This window comes from Squalius cephalus, assembly GCF_949319135.1.
Source record: "Squalius cephalus genome assembly, chromosome: 22".
Classification (NCBI taxonomy): domain Eukaryota; kingdom Metazoa; phylum Chordata; class Actinopteri; order Cypriniformes; family Leuciscidae; genus Squalius; species Squalius cephalus.
In genome coordinates this window covers 21429840-21442926 of record NC_137143.1, presented here as the reverse complement: position 1 = coordinate 21442926, position 13087 = coordinate 21429840, and the positions used below count along the sequence as shown (strand labels likewise).

Genomic DNA, 13087 nt, shown 5'->3' with positions numbered 1-13087 from the left:
CACATCTCAAGTAAATCAAATCCCTTCTGCCCACTGATCTAAGATAACACAATGAATAATTAATCTGAATTTGTGGCCCCCCACTGATGCACAACCCTAAAACCACACATCCCAGACACCATCAAAGTGACAACGTACATTTCAATGATGTTTTAACAAGAAAAATGCTGGAGCAGAGGGAATACAGAAAAAAACAACGGGTGAGTGGTAACGAAGTTTGGCTAATGGGGGAAGGGCTGAGCAAGACCTACTAAGTATATTTGCAAATGGGATCTTAAATGAGATGAGATGATGAGAGACAATGGCATAAACATAGCCATTATGTTAAGACTGTCTTAAGTACTAGTATGACCAAATAGCGGTTAGTCAAGGGGCAATCAGTCTTATTTTTTAGTATCAAATTAGACCAATCTCTGTTTTTATGTAACTGACTTAAAAGTTATGAACAGTTTTAAAGAAAAAAATTTGAAGGTTAACTTGTAAAACTAGTCTTAGCAGTTTATGCAACCGGCCCTTGATCATACTTACCCAATGCGTAGCTCAGAACCAGAGAGCTGAGAGACAGCAGACACAACAGAATCCTCATCCTCTTACCGCAACCACACCCAGACGAGAGATGCTTTCAGCTCCTTGGGAAGAAAAAACAGAAAGCCACATGACTCTCCACAAAAAAAAAACAACCTTTGTTGAGATTAGAGATGAAACGGTACACACTGAAAGGTGTGTACCAAGTGAAGTTGTCAACAAAAATCAACAAATAGCAGCACTATGCACTTTTTTTTACACTGATGGCAAGATTTGAAATGAACCAAAAATGCTGGTTGTGTGACTTACAACATAAAAGTAAAATTGCTGTGCACATTTCAGCCTTTAAAAGAGATTAGTTACTTTATTATCTGATTTGTTTAGATTTTTAAAATGCACATTAGCTTATTTTCCATCAGCCGGTTAAAATTTACAGCAGTGCATAGAAATTGGTCTGATCAAAAATGGCAAACATTATGCTTAATGCTTGACAGTATTAACAGTTTTTCAATTCACAATAATCCAATATGTTTTTAATGATAATTAAAATATGAAACTATAATACTAATCGTCTAAATTTTTAGCACAGTTTTTAATTTCTCATCATCCCTAGTTGAGATAGAGGCTGGTATGAGATGAGTTTTGTTAGATAGGCTTCTAGTTAATAAATCTTGCTGTTGATTTATTCTGTTTTTCTTTGTCCTTTTCAAACCTCACCGCTGAGGAGAATCATAACAGCCTGGTCTAACCAATGTGAGGATGCATGGCCACGTGTTTTCAATTGGCTACAAATTGTGAGTTATTCTGACACTGTACTCTTCTGACACCCTGAAAACCTATTCTACACTGTCATATTCACCGCTCCCTTGCCCTGATGTGTCACCTGCTGATGCACGGCTTGGAGCCGGGCTAATAAAACAGGGGCATGTTACTCAAATTGTTTTACGGCTAAATTGACAAGAAAGCAACGGGCAGCAGCTGTTTTGCACCATTCACCATCCTGTCCTCACATCTGCTTCAAGTGTACAGGATTGTTTCCTCCACTGTGCAACATAACCCCCCAGCCCTGTAATTGGCAATTGCACATCTTTTCCCTGGCTCAAGTAATGGCAATCGCAGCAAGGGCCGCTGCTCTGCGGTTCCCGGTGAGTCTGCAGGCGAAGGTGAGAACCATGAAGCGTCAGCACAGATGTGCTGTTTGTGATGTGAACGTTCCTTTGGAAGCGTCCCAGCGGTCGTTTATAGGGGTTTAAAAGGGAGAGAAAGGGCCTTTCATCAGAGAAATTTCTTAATTACACCAAACAAGACTGATTGCCACCTGACTGCACTCAAATTCTTGTTTTATCGGCACTACTTTGTTGTGTTGTCACAGTTTTTTCAACCGCACTCTACTTAGCATGGTATAATGTGCTGGCTGCCAGGATGTGGCTGACATGATTTTCCTCATGCCGCAGTAGATCTGTGCATGAATCTGAGAGGGATGTTTGTCAAGGAATGCACAAATCATCAATGCGACACATTTACAGTGAGTTCTCTGTTATGCTTTGATTTACCGTAAATGGCATCAAACACACATATATCTAATTACATTTCTTTGCAGTCCGTCTACCCTTCTCTATCATCAGCGGTAGCCTGGGACCCAAAAACAGTGCAATAATTCCCCATTATCACATGCTTATAATTCAAACTTATTTTCACTATATTTCTCTGGTTCACACCTCCCTACAGTGCATCATGCCTCTTTTTCAAACACTGTTCTGTTAAAATCTCTTATTTTGCTGTTTCCTTCAAAACTCAGAGCTGAGGAGAATCATAACAGCTTGTCCAGCCAGTATGAGGGTACACGGCTGAGTGCTTTCTGTTGGCGACAAATTCCACACATAGAAACAGAGTGAGTCTGGCAATGTATATAGTAATATCATATTAACAAAGTGAATTGAAAAAAGTGTTTTTCTAAGTAACTAAGTAACAGGATTTCAATTAACTTGATTCACATCACATCTACTGAACGTTGCAATTAATTACTCTGCAGATTTGTGCTGGGAGATTGTAGTCTTGGGTAGCCAGACCTTCAGACTGACAGCAGAAGGTCTGGATTCAATTGCAGCTTTCATTGGCCAAGGATTGCCCAAGAGGATGTCTGACCGACCGACATGTAAAGCAACCAATCACACGTGAAAATGTAAAGTCGATGTCCCGCAATAACAGGCCGGCGTGCAATTCATTCAAGAATGTTGTGTAAGTTTACAGCAACAATGGCACAACAATAATGCTGTGAACTTCCCATACTTTTGAAAATCCAGTGAATAGTTGATCCTGATAAGCACTCATTGTCACAGTTTTAAACACAATGGCTTTCTTCTTCCATAAGGGGGGTTGGCCTCATGACAGCTTTGTTTCTAGGTTGACCATTAAAGAACGTGACACACACATCTCCCGGAAATTCTGGAGAATTCAACCAATTAGATTACAACTTAGAAACTCTAAAAGTGTTTCCTATATTCTGTGCCATATGCATCAGACGTTCAGTCAACGGTCCATGGGTGTGACGTCTGAGGCTGAGACTACCGTCGCTGCAGTTTGTATGCCAGTCTGTGACCTTTTTCCTCCCTTTATATCCTATTATATATTTGCTTTGTATATGTAAATTGGTTTGGACATTCTGCCCACGACAGCTCATCTGAAAAAGTCGTAGTGTTCCCTTTGGCCATTCCATCCCTGCCTACCATCATACATTCATCTCTGAGTCCTTCCTTTTCTCTATAACAAGTCAAGTTTCTTGTAGGACTCAAGGACTGCCTAAGGCAATGACTCTTTTACTGCCACCATGACATCTGCTAATGGGACAAACCCCCCACCCCCGCCCTCCAAAATGGATATTTCCCGGCAGGTGGCCTATTTAAGTCAGACGTCCATGTAGAAACTTCACAAGAAGAAAAAAACATAGCCTATCTAGTAAAGAATTTATCAGTCTATATACCTTTATCCTCAAGTTCTGTTGGGCACCTGCTTAAAAACGAAGGGTTCTGCATTCTAAAAAAAAAAAAATGCTGGTCTACAAGCCAAATTCCTATATGTTTCAGCTGATATAGCAAAAAATATCTAGAGGGTCTGAATATTCCTAAAGTAAATCCAATTGTTATTCACTGAACCAATCCAAGACTGATCTAAAATGTATGGCTTAGTGTCCCCAAGTCATGGCCTTGTCACCAAATAAATATTCAGTGTTTGCAATCTGAGTTTGCCGATAAAGTTAACTCTTGATAGCTGAATTATAATGATCATCCATGCAGAAAAAGCACATCTATAATATGCTTTGCAAAAAAACAGCTGTCAAAGACACTTATTTGAAAACTACATTTTTTGGGGGGTTTACTGTTTTGCATTCGCAGGAGCCTCCCTGACCAATTCTCTAACAAGAAAATAAATACTTATGTGTCTTATGAGTCACTCCAGTCCACAGCAAATCTAAACAGGTCTATGGATTCAACACCATGAGTATCCTTTTATAAATATTCATGCCATGATTAGCTGTTTACTGTGATTGATTGCTCAGAGCAGTGTAATCTGAGTGAGTGTCTGAACAGTGACACAAAGCTCGAACTTACTGTTTTCAGACTGAAAGTCTTGGGTACATTAAACCCAATCATTATAATGACTACGCTATTAAGCCTAGAATCTATGAACCATGACAATAAAACATAGAGAGCATAATTAAAGTGTAAACGGCAAAGTGTAATTAACAGATACTACCAAGAGCTTACCAAAGCTTACTGTGGCCTTATTATGTTTCTATCCAGCCATGTACTGAAATGAAACACAAGGGCAGAAAGTTGTTTATTGGGTCATAATTGGCATACGGAGCACTTGCACATGAATACTAATATCTTGCATCAACCATGACATTTTCCATTGTACTTTTTCTTCTACTCTTTGCAGCCCTATAGACTTGCATGAAAGATAATTTTGTCATTAGCCAAAAACTTTTTTTTTTCCTTAATAACAAGTTTTATTTTAAAACAAGCACCTTTAATTAAGTCTTTATTTTTTTTATATGATAATTTTGCGACTCGGGGGTCTACAAATCCTGCAAGGGCTCATTGACTCTGCTGACATACTGCCTCTTAGGCTTGTGCCATGCATTATTTAAGTCTTGCCTTTCTCGATATTTCACCTTGCTGTCACTCACTGAAGCGGCAATAATCAAAAGCAATGTTAAATGAGGTTTAAAGGGCTGCTATACTAAAAAAGAAAGGAGCGAGGGCGTTTAGAAAGCCAAGCACTGAATGATGCTAATTAATAAGTGAAAAATTTGACTGATATGAGTGTGGTACCTTTCATTCAGAAAACTATACCCGCAATTTAAGTTTGCTTGTATTGAACATTGTGTGGCTGTCCATGGCCCATATATTGAGCTGTCACCTGCATGCTGATATAATGTACCTCAGGACTACCTTACTGTCACAGTCACTCTAATTGGAGCCACCACAATAGACAGGAAAGCACGACGCTAGGAAAAGTGCTGAGGCTGGGTACAGCATGGCTTTAGACAGCGTTGTGGCAGCCGGCGGTGATAAGAATCGTCAGCTTAAAATGCTGTTTTTGCCTTGGCTTGTGTGAACGTCTGAAACCAGAACTCTGTTCAAGCTGAAATGGCTCAGATTTCACAGATCCTAAGATCTGTGCTAAAATTGCTTAGTCTAAACAAGGATGTTTCATTTGCAAATATGATATTTTCCCTAAGCAAAGCTTGATCTTCTGAATTGGAATTAAGCTGCACTGTGGCACCTCTCAGTTTGTATTTCAACAAGTATTTCTAGTTTGTACTGCAGATTTGCAATGCTAAAAGACTTTAGAACACTTTCAAGACATGATTTATTCTTCAGTTTGGTCCCCTGGCCTAGACCCCTACAATGATTATCTAGAAACAATCACTGAAACAATCATTGTAGTTTAAAGTGTTTTCAGAATGGTGAAATACTCAGTTGACCAGAATTTCATTATGTTGTGCCCATAATAAATGCATTAAAAGTTTAAAAAGAAGAAGAAAGGTTTTTTTTTTTGTTTTGATAAAGGCAGTCAGACTTTGATCGTATCATTTTAATTAAATTTCATTCTTCAAGATTTCAAATAGTCAAACGTGGCCCTAAATGAAGAATCACCTATAAAGATTAAATATGCATGATGCACAAAACAGTGGCAGCTTGTACACCACCTGTTTCAATTGTCCTTATATGCATCCACACATTTAACGGCACCTCACTTCCTCCCCGTGCACTGCAGATGGTACGTAAGGTGGTGCCAGTCTGGGCCTTAAAGGCCACAGCAATGTATCAAACTCACAAGAGAAAGTGTGTGAGGGCGAGAGACCTGAGAAGACCCACTAGTCCTTTTGTAACTGAAATATCAACATGATAGTCTAATTGATAGATCTAATTCCTGATTCGTTGTTCTTATTCATGTGTAGCCACTAGCCCTCCTTGTTTATTTTTTTATTATTTTGGTTACGTCTTTCTCTTCTGCCCTTTTGTGTTGCCGTTGACTGTTTGACCCCCAGAATTCTCTGGTCTTGGACCGCTCTCCTGGAACTGCTTGGACTGTCTTTCCGTTTTGACTGTCAGAGTTGGTTCGGAGGCCAGCAGCTCGCACTGTATTTGTGTTGTAATAATACTCACAGTTAATTTTTAAAAAACACTAATAATATGATAACACTGTTAAATGTTACCTTTAGTAAATATTTAAATTAATATTTTCATACTGTACATTCATTTTGTGATGCCTAAATTCACTTGTAACATTTAAAATGACTGATTTTAGATTTGCATTGTCTTATTTTTCTATTTCATTTAAAAAAAAATTTTTTTCAATTTAACATCGGCCTTTCGTCCGTTATCACACAAAAAATAAGTATCAGCTTATTAGTTATGAAAATAATTAAGCTTATTTGTATCAGACAGAATTTTAAAATACAGATCCTCCCTAGTTTGATGATATGCAATATATATATTGTTATCTGTTCCCTGGTTGCTGTGGTTTTGTTATGTTTATTTTGTTATTAAACTGTAAAACTGCATTTAGATCCAGCTCTTCTTTTGTTTTTTGAGTTCACCCAGCGTTACAGAACACCAGACCACAGATGGATCCAGCAGTCACCCTGGTCCGAATACGCCAGGGGACTCACTCACTCCAGGACCACATCCAAGACTTTTTGAACATTGCAAACATCAATGACCTCCCGGAGTTTGCTTTTTTTTTTTTTTGCTACGGACTCAACAACAAGGAACAATCCAAACTCATCCATGATGGTCCTCGAGGGTCACTGAGTGAGTTCCTGGATTATGCCCTCTGGGTAAGAGGCTCTGCCTTTACTGTGGGTGTCGTGGAGGAGGCCTCCGTTCCAGAGCCCTCGGACAAGATGGCCGCCTCTACACCTGTGTCTTCCATCAAGATGGCAGCCTCTACGCTTGTGTCTTCGGACAAGATGGCAGCATCTACGCCTGTGTCTTTGGACAAGATGACCGACTCTACGCCTGTGTCTACGCCAGTGTCTTCGGACAAGATGGCCGCCTCTGCGCCTGACCAGCCGGCGCCGCCCTGGCCCCCTGAACCGTCAGATCCTCCCTGGCCCCCTGAAGCTCCGCATCCGCCCTGGCCCCCTGAATCATCTGCGCCCGCTCTGCCCTAGACGCCTGCATTGCCTGCTCCGCCCTGGCCTCCCGTCCTGCCACAGTTTTCAGGCCCTCTTCCTCTCCATGGACCTGGCCCTCCAACCCTCCCCCGGTCCACCTCCGCTCCACCATCCTCCTGGACTTTTTTTTTTTGCGGAGTGTCTGGAATCCACTCCTTAAAGGGGGGGCTCTGCCATGATTCCTGTCTTGTGTTCCCCTTGTGTGGACTTTTATGTTATTTCCTGTTCTGTGCCATGTTTTGTAGTCCATTGTAGGTTTTCTTGTTGATTAGTTCCTGATTGTTCCCAGGTGTGTCTTGTGTCCAGAATATGCTTATTTGGTGCTCAAGTAACATTTATTGTTATTATCAATGTTTAAAATTGTAGTGCTACATAACATTTTATGTGGTAACCATGATATACTTTTTTTCAGGATTCTTTGAATAGAAATAACTGCATTTATTTGAAATAGAAATATTTTTAACATGATAAATGTCTTTACTGTCACTTTTGATCAATTTATTGAATCCTTGCTAAATAGGAGTATTAAATTATTAAAAAATATTACTGACCCCTAACTTTTGAATGGCATGTAATCTTGTAATACAAATTCCAGCTATCTTTTGACTGAAACAAATGTTACTGGTCTCATAGTGAAGAAGAGTCCAGGAAAGACTGCAGGGAGAACTCTCTCTATTATACATTTACTGTGATAAGACCTATTAAAACAGATGACGCTGGGGTGGTGGATGGCCGTACCGAGGGAGAGATGGCAATTACGATGCCCAGTGACTTCAATTGGAGCATGGCATGTTCTCACTGACAGATACAGCATCTGCAGCAGCAATGCCTGGGTGAGAACAATGACCACTCTATATCCCAGAAGTGCTCATTGCAGGACACAAAACAGAAGCTTATCTGTACTTGAGCACTTCAACTGTAGAGATCAGAGAACTGAGAAATTCCCCAGTCCTCTTTATTTGCCACCTCCTCCATCACACACAGGCCCATCCATTCTATCTATAGCCATATCTGAACGAGACCCCCATAACCCAACAGATGTGGAGGTCCTTGACCTTTATTACCCTCTGACAAAGACATCTGACCTTGTGGTCTTTGACCTTCCCAGTGAACTACCCCTCTCTATTTGATCAGACTTTTTTATTGCCACTTCCAGTGAACGGTTGAACTGCTAAAGGCACTCATGACCTAGATGTGTGCAGTTCAGGGTTAAGTAAGTACACACTCTCTATTATGGATGAATGAGTCTTTTAAACATGTGTGATGATTCAGTTTAGATTTACTTGGCTTCAGTTAAAACTTCTCTTTTGTAAGCACTGACTGCCTGAGCTCGTGGCTTCAATACTCTTGCTCTCTATAGGATCATTTTTCAGCAGCTGGACAGAAATGTACTTCCAGCTCCCATACTAATCTAATTTCATCTCACATTAACACAAAGTTGCATAGCGCTGTGGATGCATCTCATTCTCACTTCATCCGTGATCCATGAAAGGATTACTGAGTCACTTTTGCTTTCTAGAAGTGTCTATTAGCTACCACTTATGAAATGTGAATATAGAAAGAAGCATTTAATAATGATATTGTAAACTGATATTTAAAACAAAAGTGTATAATTATTTCAATTTTAAAATGCAGGGGTAATCATATAACCTGTTTAAAAACAGCCATTTGTTGCCTTACTGAACTAATTTCTACTCATTTTGGCAGTTTAAAAATATTAATTCTGTTATATTAAATAAATAATTTTACTTGATTAAAACAAGTTTAATTAAATACCTTTTAAGGGTATTTGACGAAGCATTTCGTTTTCAGCAATGAGTCATTCAAACACTTCACAACATGAACAAATTAATCATGTGGACTAGCTACAAGTTTGCTAGTTGAAGAAATAGGTTTATTGATCGGAGCTGAATCACAGGTCCTAACCTTGTCATTCCAGAAGCAAAGCAGCATGGAAAGCATTACTTTTTGAGGCACAGAATATCCCTTATATAACAGATATGATTGAGGCATACAAAGTTCTGTCGAACTCATTTGGCACAGACTAACAGGTTCTTTACTCAAACGGCTTGCAATCATATTCTCTATAGGGCACAGCTGATTGGTTCCTGCTGTATCAGTAGCCAATGAGCTTGCGTGCTCAACCTTCAAATACTTGGTTAGCATTTGCCTAAGCAGTGCAGTGCGCTTTCAGAAACCCTCCACCTTCCCCAGTTCCACCTGTATAGATCTGCTATGGGTAATTTATATGCTATATTGTACAGCAGCAGCATGTCTTACTTGCTCACAGCAGCGTGTTGTGTATGTATTGGCAATAGCAAGTCCCGTATGAGCAGCAATAACAGCAGCAGCAGCGTAGCAGATCTATTCCTATAAAAAAGTACAAAAAAAGTTTTGACTATTTTCTCTCTTAAAAATGGCACATGATGATAGTAAAAACAGTGCTGAGCAATTCAACGGCCAAAGATGATTGACACACTTGTATAGAAAATAATAATAATAATAATAATAATAATAGAGCACCCTGCATATTCTAGTAGACAAAATACACAAAAATGTAAATGTAACATTTTTAATGCTGAATTATAACTTCCAATTAAAAGGCAATGTTAAGATCCTGTTAGACTAAGACTATAGCATTCCAAAGTTAGGAGTCAGTATGTTTTTTTTTAAAGAAATTAATAATTTTATTCGGCAAGGGTGCATTAAATTTATCAAAAGTGACATGAAAAACATTAATAATGTTACAAAATAATTATATTTTAAATAAATGCTGTTCTCATCAAAGAATCCTGAAAAAAAAGCATCACGGTTTCCACAAAAATATTAAGCAGCACAGGTGTTTTAAGCATTAATAATAATAAGAAATGTTTCTCCAAATCAACATATTAGAATTTCTGAAAGATTCTGAAAAGATTTCTGAAAATTCATCTTTGCCATCACAGGAACAAATACATTTAAACTGAAAATAAATTAAAATAGGCTAAATTATTTTAAATTGTAATGATATTTCACAATATTACTGTACTATATTCTTAACCACATAAATGCAGCCTTGGGTAGCATCGAAGACTTTTGAACAGTAGTGAATGCATATATTACTTATCGAGGTTAGCTGTTCTGTTGCTAAACATTTTGGAATATTTTGGGAATAAGAAAATCCCATTAATAATTGGGTGTATTTTTTTAAGGCATGTTGGGTTATTTTTCATGTCACCAAAGAATGAAGTGCCCCACGTGGGCCACGCCTGGGCCAAAATAATCTGGACACACCTCTGCCCGGCGGTATGAGTCCACTCGATCGCTCAACCTCATCTGCTTCTGAAAGCATCGGGATCTTGTGAATGTTTTATGAGGCTGGGTGGATATAGCACACGCCCTCATTCCAGTAGATTGTGAAGCTATATTTACATGAATTATTTTATAAAAAATTCTAGGTCATAAGTCTGCCAAAATCAGAGTCTGCCAGATTCAGCGCCATCGTGTCCAAGATCTGCTTGAGTACTACTCTGTTTTTGTTCTTTCTAAGTCTCTCATTGTTTCGCATTTTTCAGTTCTAGGCGCACACCTGAGCACACTGATGGGGCTGCTGCGGGCCAGCATTAGCAGTCCATGGTGTACTTTTCCACAGTGCTTGACTGAGCTTTAATTTGCTGGCGCTGCTCGGTCTGTCACTATCAGGTTTAACCCCTGGCCATGACTGTCCCCAGCCTCCAAAACGCCTCTGAAATGCTCTCTCTCACTACAAGCGTCACCAATAAACCTGAGTCATTGACCATTTATATACTACCTTTATTGCTTTGCCAAAATTACCTTGCCAGTTTTCAAAATGCAGCTTGGACTAAAATCAAGATTCATCTACGATGTGAAAGACCGGTCAAGTTCAGTTTACGGTCAAGCGATTAGATCTAACTTGGATACAATACTTCTGGTGCTTCAGATAGCATGAAAGAGGCAGGCAGATATTAAAGAGCTCAAAGCGCTAACTGAGAGCACAAGGAAAACTGAGCAAAGAACTAAACTCAAAGGGAAAGCCACTGAAAAACATAAGGCAAAATGCATTGTGTAAAACATTCCTGAAATGATTCAGTCGGTTCTCAGAATAAGGACAGCTTTTCTGAAGCAGATTCAACAGATAAGAACAGAATAAAACCCTGATACATGAGCGAGAATTTCGTGCCATAAGGCTGAGTCACAGAACAAGGCGGTTAGTTTGGGATACTGACCTTGGTCTGCTTTTGTGTATGATCAGAATTTATGAACTGGAGCAGTTTGTTCAGACTCGGGTCTGCATTCTTTACAACATGTTGCTGAAGACAACTTAATTGCAAATGCCTTTATTGTTATCCTTTAATTTATACTTCTTGAATAATATTTCAAGGCTACTGTACAAAAATATCTCTTTACAGATCAAATTCTATAGCCTATTTTATTTTTGAAAGTACATTTCATGATGTATAGATACATACCTGGAATTCTTGGCTATAAAAAACCTATTGAATATTGTAACAATTATAGTTCACAATCAATTATTGTTACAGGATGTTTAGCTAAATTAAACTATTATGAATCAAAACAATACAATTTTATTTAGGCTAATTTAAACCACATGTGACAACTTGCCCCGGTAATAATGACAACTTGGCAAGTTTTGCACAAGGTGTCTGAAACCAACATACAAAACCACTGCAAAGCACTCATTAGTGTAACTGGATGTTGTCACAGAAGGACGTTGAGGCAAATGTCCAAATTTGACATTTGCCTCAAAACGTCCTTCTGTGACAACTAGCCCCGGTCTCCCCTCCACATTGGTAAGTAGTCTTTAATTCAACACAGAACGTTTGAGTGTTACAATTGCACCAGGTCTCCCTTATAATAACACTTCTGGTATAATAGTCTTCCTCAAAGAATATTTTAGGTTGACTTTGGCCAGTAGTTTGCACAGGTGTTTAAGGTAAGACACATGCCTGTCTATCAGCCGCTATGATTTCAATAAGGGTCGTCACTCCCGTGTAAACAAAACGCCGCCACTATCCGTTTACACCAGTCCGCCACATTATTCTACAATAAACGTCTTTATTCCATATTGGCGTCCAAATAACTGCAGTTTGACACATAAATATAACCAAATGATAATAATTCCGCTAGACTGTATTGCGCAATCCCATTCAAATAGATTACTATAATGGGACGCTTCAATTTTCAGAGCAGACTATTTCACAACGCGTGTCGTCCTAAAATGGTGCCACGAAAAACCAAACAGAAATTAACAGGAAATATAAATAAAATTGTTAAGTGAAAAATTACGGTTTGGTTTTTAAACGCGCTTTCTTACCTTTGTAAAACAGCTTTGAATGAGGACGTGCTCGCGTCTCTCTTCCTCCTCCGGTGACGCTGCTGATGCCGCGCGCTGCGTAACGGCCACTGGCCTTTTCAATAGCCTAATGTTACGAATTATTTTCTCTCTCTTTACCAAGCAACTGCAACCTCCGTCGCAATAAGGATGTTGTCGTCTGCACGACACGATCCCTCTTCCTCACTCTGTCTCTATCTTCCTTTCATGATAGCCTAAATCATTCCCCTCCCACTCCGTCTCCTCTCCTCTCCTCTCCCCTCCCCTGCCTGCCACGCTATATTTGATTCAAATAAGGGAGTACGATTAATGCAAAGCAGGTAAATAAACCTATTTTTTTCTTTTAATACACAGTGAAGGTACACAAAGAAGGTAGAATGTTTCCTCAAAGGAGGTAAAGTGTGTACCCTTCCCCCATCACACCTCTCTAATCAAACCCCAATGGCACAATACGCACAAGCTAAGATCTCAAGGAAACCATACTGTCTGTGTTCAGATTATTTATTCCCCTTCCCCGCTGA

General features: G+C 39.2%; 1 protein-coding gene across 1 annotated transcript in view; it reads right to left on the bottom strand.

Annotated features, from left to right (window-relative positions):
- cntn2 (contactin 2) overlaps positions 1–12829 on the bottom strand; it is a 29181-nt gene extending 16352 nt beyond the window's left edge. The window contains exons 1-2 of the mRNA XM_079857163.1: positions 12549–12829; positions 529–629 (exon numbers count right to left, since the gene is read on the bottom strand). Of these exons, the coding sequence (XP_079713289.1) occupies positions 529–586 (58 nt within the window). The 5' untranslated portion in view covers positions 587–629; positions 12549–12829. The remainder of the gene's footprint in view (positions 1–528; positions 630–12548) is intronic.
- Positions 12830–13087: the final 258 nt, after the last annotated feature.